Below are 14,908 nucleotides of genomic sequence, written 5' to 3'. Positions count from 1 at the left end.
AAAAGTTTGAGAACCACTGCTCTAGCCAGAGGCAAGTAGAGTGGCAACAAGAACTTTTTTTCAACTTCCTGCCCTTCTGTTTATTCTTCTTCCTGCACTTCTCTCCCCCATTCTGAGAGCTGGCCAGAAAATGAGAAAATAACAAATAGTTTTGCAAAAAGTGGGGTCACTTTCTCATTGAAATTTCATTGTCAATATTTTCCAGCCCCCACGAGATCAGTGAGATTGTGTGTGCGCGCGCGTGAGCGCAATGGGAAGGTTATGTCAAAGAGGTTTTATCCTGAAGATAATCAGGTTCATGGTCATGCTCAGCATTTCTAGACAGACAAAAGAGGAGAGAAAGGATGGTCCAGTGGTTACAGCACTAGCCTGGGTCTCAGGCACCCTGGGTTTGAGTCCCTGCTATGGAGTCTAGGTGCCCTGGCTGCTCAGGAGCTGTGTGGGCAGGTTAGCAAGAAAACCGGCAGGTTTTCCATTGGAACCCTGTCTGGTTTCTGGTGGTATTTAATCAAAATAACATAGACCCATGGAATTTCTAGATTTTGATGAATCAGCACATTCTAATAAAAATAATGGCTAGTCAAAATGTTTCTGGTCAGCAATGTATAGAACCCTTAACTCCACAGACAGCTACTAGGGTCCTCACTTTCACATCTCTTTTGGAGGGGAGAACCCCATGAAGCAGTGCAGTAATCTCTCTCCTCTCCTCCAGGACTGCTCCTCACTTCGAGCACTGAGCCAAAACCAAAGTCCTCCCGTGGGACTGACCCGTGATGGCAAACATCAAAGATGCAGGCTCAAACTGGCCTGCGATGCCATGATCCTGTCCTAGTGGTATGGAACATGAATCTTCCAGACACAGCAGAAAGGGCAGCTAATGTGCCTCTGCACAGAATGTGGCTCATTCCCGGGGAGCGTGTAGACGGTGGGGGCAGCCAATATAACCCACTGCTTGATTCTGCTCTTAGTGCGGGACAGAACCATTTGCAGCAGCTGACAGAACAAACTAAAAATACGAATAAGTGCCACAGATATTCTATACCATAGACCTTCTTCCCCCAGCTCCAGGGAACTGTATGCGGCACCATGGGGTAGGTGCAACAATCCACAGCCCTACAATGCTTGCAGTGGGTCTTGTATATGGACACAGTGCAACGTGTACATGCAAAACAAGGCAGCTAGCAAGGATGTCCTGCACTGCTGCAGCTTGTAACATTGCAGCGTTGTAGTATAGACATAGGTGGAGTCCATGATTTCCTTTATTTCTTAAACCTGACAAACGGAGGTCAGCCATCCTCGCGCTACCTGTTTCCCCATCCTCAGTCAGAAGGAAATCCGACAGCAGGTCCCTTGAACCACGTTACGTCAGAAAATCCACTACTGACACTGTGGGCCTGGTGGAAATGCCAAATCAGGAGGCGAGTACCAGGATGCTCTGGCATCCACATTGCAGAGCACAGACCTGAGTCACAGTAACCCTCTCTCAGAGTGCCAAGTGCACCCCGCACCCCACCCCAAGTGTCGACACGCTAGCCCTACAAGTGTGGTGCACTATGGGAAAACTCTATTGCCTGCTTCCTAACTGTGACAGTGCTATAGATGGGACTCAGGTGCCCATAAGGGCAGCGTGCACCAAAATCTGGCTGTGCTCCTGTGTCCAGGAAGCAACTTTCTTTGCAAAAAGCTTCTTTTGATCATTCTCCCTTGCAAACCCTGCAGGCTCTCTGATAGTGTCCTTACAGACTGGTGTTCACCAGACAATGGCTTAACGCTGCTCTGAGGTGCTGCCGTTTGCAAAGGGACGAGTGGCTTCCATTTGCAATAGAGTGCAATAGACTGCATCACAGATTGTTGGCATAGAGAGGACTAAAGGATACCTCCGGAGGACTTCCAGGACCCAGGTTATGCTGGGGCCACGCATACAGGAAAGCAATAGGGCTCAGACCCTAGGTCTCAGCTTAACACAGACTTGGACCCTCCAACCCTGCAGGGCCCTGAGCCCCTAGGTTCAAGCCCTAGGTTAACACAACTGGTGTGTGGATGCAAGAGGGGTTAGGCTTGAGCCCAGGCTTACATTGCTGGATAGCAGCGGTTCTCAAACTTCATTGCACTGCGACTCCCTTCTGACAACAAAAATTATGACATGACCCCAGGAGCGGGGACTGAAGCCTGAACCCCTTTGAGCCCTGCTATCTGGGGGCCGGGGGGGGGGGGGCAAAGGACAAGCCACACCACACCGGGCATGGGGGGCCAAAGCCAAATGCCAAGGGTTTCAATCCAGGGCTGGCGGGCTGTACCCTCAGCCCTGCTGCCCAGGGCTGACACCCCTTGGCTTTGGTTCTGGGCCCCAGCAAGTCTAAGCCAGCCCTGGTGACCACCTTAAAACAGGGTCGTGACTCACTTTGGGGTCCCGAATCACAGTCTGAGAACTGCTGCTGAATAGACATACCCAAAGGGGCCTGATTGTCAGAGGCCCTGAGCACTCATACCTCCTAATGCAGTCAATAGGAGTCGCAGGCACATAGCACTGCTGAGAATCAAGCTGAGAAACTCCAAGAAAACTCCTGCCAACACTCCCATCATCTCCAGCACACATCAGGTCTGTTTCACTCCAGGGTCCAAACCATCCACCTTTCCCCTGGATTTCTTACCCGCATCCTCCTCTGGTTCATCAGCTGCCTCCTCCTCTTCCCGTTGGACAGGATATCTCAGGTGCCATACCAGACCCATGTTCTCCTTCTTGTAAAACTCTATCAGTTCGTCCAAGTTGTCGAAGTACTTCACTGGAACGCCTTCCGACGCCTGAAACCCACAGAACACAGACATTGGCAAACATCGCTGTGGATCGTTCCTACCACGGAAATGTCACTCCTCACTGGAGTCAAAGCAAAGAAAGAGAGAGAAAAAATCGACTACTACTGTCCAGAGAAAGGCAGCCCAGCTTTCAGCATGTACCTGACCACAGGCTTCCGTGCAGAACAGCTCACACAATATAAACACAAACAGATATGTACGTCAGCAAAAACAGCAATCTCAAAGATTCAGTGAAGCCAAGAGATCCCACTTCTATGGCCACTGAATTTTAAAGTGTGTTTGGCTTCAGAGCGACAAAGATCCATAAAAGCAGAAGTTTTGATAGGATCAATTCTCATACTTACTGAGAGCAAGGAGCACGGTAGGAATCTCCCTTCACTTTCAGATTGCAAGAGAAACACAATCAAATGCGCCTATTAGTATTCCTTTCAGTATTCGAATAACTAGGCTTAATTAGGCTCAAATAAATGGGCCAGCAAACCATTGAAATTTTCAAAGTTTTAAGGTTAAAATGTTGACACTTGAGTGTCTCGAATTAGTTTTCTAAGTCCATATTTAGGAATTTAAATCAAGTGACCTGATTTTCAGAGGTGCATCAACCACAACCTTGGGCTTGTCAGCTGGGACTCCAAAAGGATTATCTCTGTTTTTAAAAAGTCTGATTTTATTTGGAAAGAAATATTAAAATGTTCAAGTCCCACAAAGATGAAGGTGACTTCAAGCTCTGCCTGATGCCTGTGAGATACTATAGTGGGGTGTCCACAACGCTGGGTTGCTATTTAGGCAAGAACAGAGAATGACCACACATCTCATTTTGCTGTCACCCACTCAGCATGTGTTGCACAAAGAGAGTCATGAGCTGATAGAGCCTGTGTTAGAGGCATCTTTAAGAAGATCCAGGCACCATGGACACAGTGTATTTCATGATGCCCTTATTCACTATTGTGGCTAAGGTCACTTTTCAAGAAGATCTCTTGCTGGTTGAAATTCTGCAGAAAGTTCAAAATTGCTATGCTGGAACTCCCAGCAATGAGAGCCAATGCTGGCCTTTATGTCTGAAAACATATCTTTAGGGATAGCAAATGTTCTGGGGTCTTTAGAGGCAAAGCTACAGAACAATCAGATCATAAGAACGGCCATACTGGGTCAGACCAAAGGTCCATCTAACCCAGTATCCTGTCTTCTGACAGTGGCCAATGCCAGGTGCCCCAGAGGGAATTAATAGAACAGATAATCATCAAGTGTCACCCTGTTGCCCATTCCCAGTTTCTGGCAAACAGAGGCTAGGGCAGGGATAGGCAACCTATGGCGCACGTGCCAAAGGCGGTACGCAAGCTGATTTTCAGTGGCACTCACACTGCCTGGGTCCTGGCCACCGGTCCGGGGGACTCTGCATTTTAATTTAATTTTAAATGAAGCTTCTTAAACATTTTAAAAACCTTATTTACTTTACATACAACAATAGTTTAGTTATATATTATAAGACTTATAGAAAGAGACCTTCTAAAAACGTTAAAATGTATTACTGGCACGCAAAACCTTAAATCAGAGTGAATAAATGAAGACTCAGCACACCACTTCTGAAAGGTTGCCAACCCCTGGGCTAGGGACACTATCCTTGCCAATAGCCATTGATTGATCGCTATGCTTGAAGCTGCCAATTAATTGAGGAATGTCAGATCCCCCAGGCTACAGCAGCCACCATTCATGTGGTCCCAGCGTTTTGCCTCCACATTGAGACCTAGTGATATAAAATCATTGGCTCACTGTGGCAGTACACAGATTGACAATCCTCTATACCACCCTATACAGGTAGCAAGCAAGGATGAAAAGGAGACACCTGTGTCAGCAGCTGCCTCTATAGTTACACTCCAGGACCATTAGATAGCCGTGCATAAGCATGTTCAATACAGATTTTAAGCGCCAATCCAAATGCTTTTCATGGTCTATTCTTCCTGGTGGAAATACAGTTCTCGTTTGTCCTGTAGTACGGCAGTGGCAGATTGTGGGCTTTCTGAAATCATAACAAGCCCACACACATACACGCAGCAGGGCCTGATGCAAACAGGAGAGAGTTGCCTTTGTGTAGATGATTTCCAGCTCCATTAGGTTACTTTCTACTGGCTTAAAGGGGACCATGAGCAACACACATTTGTGAACACAGTCCCAGTGAGCACTCAATAGCAACAGCAGACAGTGCTAGCGGGAGGCAAGACTAGAAGAGCTATTCTGTCTGATTTGCCCTAGATTTCACACCATTTATTCCTTAAGTAGTAGGAATTTACCTAAATTTGAAATAAATTGCTACAGAGTCTTCTGGACAGTCTCAGATTGGTGGTGGCTGCGGCACATTAATCTAGTTTTCAAACTTTTGCTTTTATCATTATTAACATACATGAGCTTTCCATACAAGTTTTAACAAATCCTTGTCATTAACTGTACATATGGCTTTTAACAGACCCATTTGGGTTTGGTCAGCCTCGGATTCTTATCTGCATATGTATTTTGTTCAAGAGGCACTAGGTTATATTAAATCAAGAACAAACTTAAACACATAGGATCAAGTGAGAGTCAAATACAGGCAAATCAAGAGCTTGAACATGAGAAACAATAGTACAAACCCCAACAAGCAGGATGACCTCACCACGACATTAAGCAATGGGCGCTTTGTCTGGCTTGTTGGAGAACAAGTGTTGCTCCTTTAAGGGCTATAGAGCCAAAGAATTACTTGCTATGTGGTGGGCATCTCCATACCAGGTCAGCTCCCGTCCCTGAGGCAGGAAGAGTGGGGAGATTACTTATGCCCACATCTGTGCAGCAAAAGCACTATTTCTGAAACACCTTTAGAGAATCCCAGCCATAACAAGATCTCATCTTGATTCCTCTGAGAGAATGAGTGAGACCACAGCCCAGAAATTACGGGAGCAATGTTTTCAATATTGAGCAAACACATCTGAAGGTTTGGCTGCCCGTGGAGAAGTGATCAGGACGTGTTATTCCTAGTGTACATAACTATATTTTAAATAGGGTTACCATCCGTCCGGGTTTCCCCGGACATGTCCGGCTTTTTTAGCTTTAAATGGCCGTCGGGGGGGAGTTCTAATAAGGTAGAAATGTCCGGGATTTCGCCCTTCCCCTCCGCAGAGTGCGGCGCGGCTGATTGGACGGCTGTGTCTGATTGAAAGCCGCTCGCAGCCACTGGGGCCTCTAGCAGCCAGAGTCCCTCCCCCTCCCCCGCTCCCTCCTTCCCCACAGAGCAACGCCTTATTTGTTTGGCTGCACGTGGAACCCGCAGCTCTCCCTTGGCCTGGTCGGGTGGGTAGGCAAGGGACAGGGAACGGGGGTTAGATTGGTCGGGGGTTCTGGGGGGCGCTATCAGGAGAAGGGGGTGTAGAGAGCAGTTGGGGCTGTCAGGGGACAGGGAACGGGGGGGGTTAGATTGGTCGGGGGTTCTGGGGGGGCTGTTGGGAGAAAGGGGTGTAGAGAGTGGTTGGGGCAGTCGGGACAGGGAACGGGGGGGGGTTAGATTGGTCGGGGGTTCTGGGGGGGCTGTTGGGAGAAAGGGGTGTAGAGAGTGGTTGGGGCAGTCAGGGGACAGGGAGCAGGGAGACTTAGATAGGGGGTGGAGTCCTGGGGACAGTTGGGGGGGCAGGTAGGGGGATTCTGAGGGGGGCGGGAAGTGGGAGGGGGCGGGGCTGGGGCGGGACTAGGGCGGCACCCCGTGTCCTCTTTTTTGATTGTTGAAATATGGTAACTCTATTTTTAAAAGCACGGAAGGAAACTTTCACACAAAACATTATAAGGTGCTTTTGAAAATCCAGTCTGAAAGATCTGTGCACAAGAAAGTGTTCCTGCATTCTGCAATAGTTATTACCAGGACACTGTGGAAAGTGTCACTTTCAGCACAAAGCATAGTACGCAGGCTCACACACAATGATATTTATGTAAGGCCATTACCACACCAGGTAAAAGGGGTTGCAACAAACTGCTGGTTGGAATATCTAGAGCTTGCAACTTCTGCAGAACGCTGCAGGTCAAATTCTGCTCTCAGTTGCACTGACTTCAAGAGTTACTCAGGTTTTGCACCAGTGGAAATGTAAACAGTACTTGGCCATATGCATCCATCCCAGCCATTTTACAGTTGTTGACACTGACTGGTTGTAATACCTACGACTCAGAGGCCCAGTGAAAATGAAAGTCATTAAAGAAATCTGGCTCCTGTATCTAATCTATAATACAAAAGGATCCTGAAATCAGTGAAGTTACACTGGGACAGATCTACACTAGAGACCTTACAGTATCAGAGCTGTACCAATGCAGCTGAGCTGTGGTCTCCTGCGTAGCCATTCTATGCTGACGGGACAGAGCTCTCCCGTTGGTATAATTAAACTACCCCCAACAAGCGGTGGTATCTATGTCAACATAGCGCTGTCCACACCGGCGCTTCTGTCGGTGTAACTTACGTCAGTCGAGGTGTGGTTTTTTTCACACTCCTGACCGACAAAAGTCGTACTGACAAAAGTGCTAGTGTAGACATAGCCTCAGTCGGTCTCCTCCTTGTTTCCCTCTTGATTACTAAAACATTTCCTCTGCTCTGAGATTCCAGTTGTTATTATCTTCTCCTAACCGGAACAACCTACTAGACCCTGAGTTTTTGGCCAGTTGCTCAGATCAAATGGACTAACATTATCAGGACAGTAGAAGCTAGGCACCCAGCCATGGATCAGGACCCTATTGTGCTAGGTGCTGTACAAACACAGACAGACCAAAAGAACAGTCCAATCCCAAAGAGCTAACACATGAAGTATAAGGCAAGAGGGAATAGGTGGAAACAGTCAGACGGGGCAAGCACAACGAAACAATTAGGCAACTGTTAAAAAGGAGCGCTGGAAATGGCTACCCATTAAAATGACACCCTGAAAAGCTAACCCATGCAACACATGCTGAGCAACATCATCACCTGCATCATCTTGTCCCACTGAGTTTAATCACATACACCTCCTTTTCTATAATAAAGATGAAACCAAAATAAACACCCAAGCACAGGCAAACAACGGACCAGATCTTCACTCTACGAAACATAATAGAACAGTGCTTAGAATGGCAATGGCAACTCTACATAAATTTCATAGACTTTGAGAAGCTTTTGATAGCATTCACAGGACCAGCCTATGGAGCATTCTGTGGGCATATGAAAATCCTTTCCGTATAATCTACCTCATCAAAAGCTTCTATTTCAACTTTACATGCAGTGATGATCACAGTAAGCTGAGTTTTGAAGTCAAAACAGGAGTACGTCGGGGTGTGTCATGTCTGCAATCCTTTTCAACATTGCCATTGACTGGGTAATGCAGTGTACAACAGAAGACATGCCAGGAGGCATTAAATGGACACTCTTCTCATCCCTTGAAGACATGGACTTCGCAGATGATGTCGCTACCCTATCACATACCCAACACCATATACAAGAAAAAACAACTCGACTCAATGCATTCAGCCAGCAAATTGGACTGAAAATCTACCGCAATAAGAGAGATATCGGGACCTTTAGTATTGCCTCACCATCACCAGTACGGATAGAGGATTATGTTCTGACCAGTGTAGAAACATTCACATACTTGGGCAGCACCATCAGCCAGGACTGTCGAACAAGCCAGGATATCCGGAACAAAATCAATAAAGCCAGGAACACCTTCAGGAGCTTAAATGCAGTCTGGAAATCATCAAAATATACCACCAAAACCAAACTCAAGATTTATCAGAGCTGTGTACTTTCAACACTACTTTATAGTGCAGAATGCTGGGGAATGAGAAAGTATGACATGTCAAAACTGTCTTCATTCCATACAACTTGCCTCAGAAAAATGCTCCGTATCTTTTGGCCCAGAACAATCTCAAACCAAGATCTATTGACACAGTACAGCCAAGAGGATCTGAGAACCATCATTGCCAGGAGGCATTGGAGATGGATCGGTCATGTGCTTCGGATGGAAACTGATTCCATCACCAGAGTAGCAATAAGATGGACACCTGAAGGCAAGCGAAAACGAGGCTGCCTGAAAACAACATGGTGAAGAGCTGTGAAAGCTGAGCTGAAAAACCTGGGGCACAGCTGGGGAACCATTGAAAGACTTGCCAGAAACAGACAGGAGGAGCTTCATCACTGCCCTAAACACCAGAGGTGTAATAGGAACATGATCATGATGACGACGACAGGCAAATAATCAGGTCTGTGCCATCCTCGTCTTATTGCTTAGCTTTATAAATGTGCATCAACCCTCAAATATGTTTAGCACTAGACATTACAAAAAAACCCTCTGAGAAATTACCCGAGGGGAGAAGAGAGCACTGCTGTTTGGATATGGGGAGCTCATTGCAAATGTACCAAGTATTTCACACTTATTTTCTCACTTGCTCACAAAGGGCTAGCATTGAAGCGTTGTGCAGAGGAGCTAGATGGTAATGGGAAACCTCCAGGAGGCATTGAGTCAGCCAGGATGTTTCCGGGGCACGCCCAGAAAGTGCATGCTGCAGTGGTCTCTTTGCCAGTCTAGAAGCATGGGTGCTCTCTCACCTGTGCCAACCAGTGCCACCTCTTAGCCAATGGCGCTGGGGAGTCAGGTCCCCATTCCCACCCATTTTGACTTGACCTACACTAGTATTCTTCTTCCAGGTCCCCACTGTTGCACTACCACAGATCCTGTGTCATGGGCAGTAGCAAGCTAGTGTAGACAAGTAACTGGTCTCAACTACTCTAGACCTGCTCCAATTACCTTGGAGGATTGGAGTAGGATAGTGACATCGGGATCATCAGAGAGCAAGGGGTTAAAATAGAGAGATTAAACAGGAAACAGCACTGATCCTCGCAATAAGGCCAAGGTTTGCCATCCTCTCCTTCCATGGAGATGCTTTACCATCCAAATTCTCTCCCATCCCTCTCACTCTCCAGGTCCTCGCAAGCTTTCTCCTGCCCTCCTCCACTCCACTTGCTCCCAAGTCCTCTCCTGCACTCCTAGATCCCCTCTAAATGGCCTTCCATTCTGCCCTAGGAGTTTCCCCATCCTCTCCCTCAACACCTGGGCTCTGCCTAGCTCTCCCCTGTCCCACAACTGGCCCTAGAACTTTCCATCTCTCGCCTACATCCTTTGCCTCCCCTGAGCAATCTCTTCCCTCCTCTCCACCCTGACTTCCCCAAGCATTGTCCTCTGCCCCTCAGCTCCATCTGCTTCCCTGGTCCCTGGCATCTCAGTGTTTCAAGAAGTAAACTACCCTGCAAAGCTCTCTTCCCAGGGGCTGCTCTCTTTGGGCCAAATCCAGGCCTGGGATATAGGAAGAGGAAGGGCTGAATTTAGCTCCTCCTGCTGCCAAGTGTGGATCACTTCCTCAAGACTTCCTAGTCTTCATGGTAACCACAGAAAGCACTCAGCAGTAGGGTGGCTAGGTGTCCAGTTTTTGACCGGAAAGTCTGGTCGAAAAGGGGACCTGACCATGTCCCATCAGATCTACTGAACAGATACCCAAAGTCCGGTTACTGCGGGTGAGGGAGGTGGGGAGGAGCCAAGTCATCAACCGCTCCAGCCCCTACTCAGCCGGGGCTGACTCCTACCTATGTTGGGCGGCTGCAGCTCCCAGCCCCAGCGTTGCGGGCAAGTCCCTCCTGACCCAGGTAGAGGGGGGAGAGAAGGGAAGAGCAGCGAGCGATGGGGGAGGGAGAAAGAAAAGCGAATGGGAGCAGGGCCTCAGGTGGGAGGGGCAGGGCAGGAACGGGACCTCAGGGGAAGAGGCTGGGCAGGGATGAGGCCTGGAGGGAAGGGGCGGGGCAGGGATGGGAAGGAGAGGTTCTGGCACTCCTGCTGGAATGTCCGGTTTTTAAATATTACAAAGTTGGCAACCCTACTCAGCAGCAACCCCTGCTCCCCCTTGCGCTGGTGTGCAGGAGGACATGCTGATATCATCCAACAGACCCCTCCCTCACCTCCAGAGCGTCCACTCCTCTGGTAACTCCTCGGCCCTCCACAAGGGCTGCACTGGCAGACCCTGGCCAAACCCCTCAGTGCTTGAAATCAAAGGAAGCAGACTCCCTACTATACACTCTGGCACTACAGAGAGGAGGGCATTGGCTGGAGCACACATCACCAGTTTTACAGCAAGACTTCTGCAGAGAGCTAAACATCTGGCCTGAACAGCTGAAAAGAGACAGCAAAAACTGTTGTAAGGAAAAGGGGAACCGGAGGGACTGGAGCCTGTGGGCTGCCCACTGTCCAACCACAAACGAGGGGCTGGGGAAACTTGGGCCTGCACAGCAACCAGTCACAACAGTTGGCTCCAATCCACCCCAGAGCGAAGAAAACCGCCACCACTGCAGAATCCCCCCGAAACTGCCACGTATCAGTTTTACCATCTAAGGAGCAATATTATTTGCAAATACTTTGAAAAGATGAAGACCGTGGTCAACAACGTTGCTCCCCTGGCACAACGGAACTCTCTACACTGGGGGTAAAGCTTGTCAGGGGGCAGTCTCAGGCCCCCCAGGAAATAAGGACCAAACCTCCCCACATTCCACTCCAAATACAAGGCATTTATTTGACCTGCCTTCTCTCTCATAAATTCTGTAGAACCCCTATTTTATTAACTAATTGGGGATTGAGGGTTCATAGCATAGAATATCCCAAAATGACCCTGGGTATGGTACATCAGTTGTACTATAGAGCACTGAAGTGCTTTCTTGTCAACATGCAAACCACTGCAAAGTGATTTCCCATACACTGACGGCACTGGAACGCAAGGGGATGTCGACTCGTTCTTCATTGACAGGACTTTCATTATGTGATTTTTTTTTCCCTCTCAGGAAAAATCATTCCTAGAATTGGTCATTCATAAGACTGGTATTCGTAAAATCAAGGTTATACCGTACATCACAACAGGTGCATATGTTAAAAAAATCCCTAACAAACCAAGACACTCCACTGCACACACTTCTAGTCATGTCATTTGATGCATTACTTGAAGGTGCTCAGATATACCATGCACCACCACCATAGTATAAGAACCTAGATCGATCAGACTAGAAGGCCTATAATTCAGCTCCCTACTGAGTAGTCCCAGAGACACTGATCAGTTGCTGATAGACTGGGGCTGTGTCAGAGAGTTGCAGAGCTGAAGAGTAAGTAATGTCACAGATTAAGAAATAAAGAAATCATTATGCAATCTGTAGCTATGTTCAGCCTCTTGTTCAGGTTTCTGGAGAGGTTAATCTAAAGGCTGGCCTAACAACTCCCACTGCCAAAGGGCAATGAAAGCAACATATTGCTGGGACATATGTTTCAAGTCACACTTGAATTTGTGTGAAAGGATCACAGGTTGGAGAGGAAAAGCAGAAGTAGATAGTAAAATGTACTCCTGGCACTAAGTCTCTCAGCATCTGGGCTCCAAAGAGCATTAGAAAAAAAATTATTGACTTTACACTTTGAACAAACCTCCATGGGAGAACGGAGCTGCATAGCACGGACCAGCCAGAGGGAAATATTAACTTCATACACATCTGTTCTGGTTTTTGAAATGAGGAACAGAAATGAAAATGGGCAATGCAAGCAGAAGTGAGTGATCTACAGCAGCAGAAAACAAGATGGACCTGTGGCTGATAACACAAGTTCTTATTTTTAGCATGTGCGCGTGCACCTCTTCTCCCCACTCCCATATACACACACAGTTTACCAGGCGGATTCAAATTGATGTTCATCACCTGTGACTCCCTCTTCAAACCTACTGTTCCCTCTTTGCCTGGGATTGTGCTAACTTCTTCAAGGAGAAGATCAATAAGAACCAATATGACTTTTCTTTTCATCCCTCCTTCCTCTCCTCCCAAAACCCTTTCCTCCTTCTCCCCAGACATACTTGGAAGTCTCTTACCTACTTTTAACCCCTCCATCTGTCCCTTTGGCTCCAGAGCCTCCTGGCTTTCTTTACCCTTGTTTTCCCTCCCTCTTCCTATAGGCATCTTCTTGTATCTCTCATCCTCCAGAAAACTACTCTCCGTCCTACATGTCTTTTCAGTCATTGTCCTATCTCCCTTCTCCTCTAAGCTCACTGAACAATTGCTTATATCTACTGTCTCTAGTCACTCCTGGATCTTGGAGTCAAAGGAAGCAGACTCCCTAGTATACATTCTGGCACTACAGAGAGGAGGGCATTGGCTGCACTGCCATACACTCTAATGTAGCTTCTGTTGTTCTTCTTCGAGTGATTGCGCATATCAATTCCAGTTAGGGGTGTGTGTGTGCCAAGTGCACGGATGTCAGAAACTTTTCCCTTAGCAGCTACCCGTCGGGCCGGCTGGAGAGCCCCCTGGAATGGCGCCGATATGGTGTTCTATATAAGACCCTGCCGGCCCAACCCCTCCTTCAGTTCCTTCTTACCGCCTGTGATGGATGTTGGAATAGTGGTTTCTTGTCTTATCAAGTGCTCCACTTATCCCTAGCGTTCTCTTATCTTCATTGTTGGTTAATTGTTAGTTGTTAATTGTTATTAGTTAGTGTTAAGTGTTCATATAGTGTAAGTGTAGTTTAGCAGTTGAGAGCAGTCTCGTCAACGACTGCCCTCCAGGGCTCTGGGGCATGCCGTCCCAGGGCTTCAAGCCCTGCAAGTCTTGCAATAAGCCCATGCCTACAGGCGACCCCCACGATTCCTGTCTCAGGTGTCTGGGGGAGGGCCATCAAGCGGACAAGTGCAGAATTTGTAAGGCGTTCAAGCCTCGGACACGTAAAGAGAGGGAGATTCGTCTTAAGCAACTCCTCATGGAGTCTGCCTTGCGGCCTTCCCAAAACGTGGGCCCGCATGCCTCAGTGCGGAGTGCCCCTCTAGCAGTGCCGTCTTTGGTACCGCCGAAGATCCCGCACTCATCTCGGGACCAGTGATCTCCCGGGCCCCAAAAACGCCCGCCTTGGCACCACTCCCATTCCCCGGTGGCTGGCAAAAAGCAAGCGGTGGGAGGACCCCCTGTTAGGGTCGAAACAGTTGTCCCAGTCCCGACTGAACAAGACTCCAACTAGGCAGGACAAGGCCGCTTTGCCCAGATCCCTTCACGCCAGCCCTGCGCAAGGGACGGTGCAAGTGGAAGATATCACACTACCTTCCACGCCGGATACCTTCGAAGCCACCAGAGGGCTTATCGAAATGACGGCTCCGATGCCTCCGGCCCCAGCACCGGCACTGGCCTGAGTCCCGGTGCCATCCAGGGGCAAACCGGCGATGTTCGGACTGTCAGCCATCAGACTACCATTTCCATCCCACTCGGAGTCCCGGCTCCGTTCTGATTCCCAGCACCGTCCCAGGTACCGGTCTGACTCATGGCACTGGCCAGACTCACAGCGCTGGTCCTGCGGTCCCGATCCTCAGAGCCATTCCCGCTCCAAGTTACGTTTGACTGCTAGATCATGGTCCCACTCGAGATCCAGGTCAAGATCGGCGACCTCGCGGCACCATTTGGACCGATGCAGTGTGGGTCTCTGATCCCCATGTCAACAATTGCCACGGCACCGCTCCATGGCCCGCTATCGATCGACATCTCAGCACCGCTCTCCATCGCGGCACCGCTCCCAGTCGCGGCACCGGTCACCTGGAAGGTGCTCTTCATCGCGGCACCGCTCATCAACCCGGCACCGCTTACCAACCCGGCGCTGTTCATCATTGCGGCACCGCTCACCAGCCCAGCACCGCTCATCATCGCGGCACCGCTCTACTGCCCGGAACCGCTCATCATCGCGGCACCGTTCACTGCCGCGGCACCGGTTGCAATTAGGCTCCCGGCGCCGATCCCCGCGTGACCCGCGCCTACCAAGAGACTCGGTGTCTCCTCTGCTCCACTCGCACACCGCTCCCCCTTGGCGGTCACGCTCTCGGACCCCCTCTGGCAGGTCGGAGAGAGTATCAGGGGCCTCTGACATCCCCCAGTTGGGCCCAGGGAGCCTTGGCCAAGACCCCCCAGCGTCCAAATGGCAGCCCCAATGGCAATTTTGGACCCCCTGCGCATACCACCAAGCCCAGGGCACTCCCCCAGTTGCCCGACCGCTATCAGGGTTGACCACTCGGCCCCCTG

General features: G+C 49.1%; 1 protein-coding gene across 4 annotated transcripts in view; it reads right to left on the bottom strand.

The window, feature by feature from the left end:
- The window catches only part of INPP5D (inositol polyphosphate-5-phosphatase D), an 80,254-nt gene that overhangs the window by 36,073 nt on the left and 29,273 nt on the right, over positions 1–14,908 (bottom strand). For all 4 annotated transcript variants that reach the window (XM_054040781.1, XM_054040782.1, XM_054040783.1 and 1 more), the window contains exon 3: positions 2,652–2,802. In XM_054040781.1, the coding sequence (XP_053896756.1) occupies positions 2,652–2,802 (151 nt within the window). The remainder of the gene's footprint in view (positions 1–2,651; positions 2,803–14,908) is intronic.

The sequence above is a fragment of the Malaclemys terrapin genome, chromosome 9 (assembly GCF_027887155.1).
Source record: "Malaclemys terrapin pileata isolate rMalTer1 chromosome 9, rMalTer1.hap1, whole genome shotgun sequence".
Classification (NCBI taxonomy): domain Eukaryota; kingdom Metazoa; phylum Chordata; order Testudines; family Emydidae; genus Malaclemys; species Malaclemys terrapin.
Note: the sequence above shows the minus strand (reverse complement) of the source record. Positions and strands in the feature narration are given on the sequence as shown.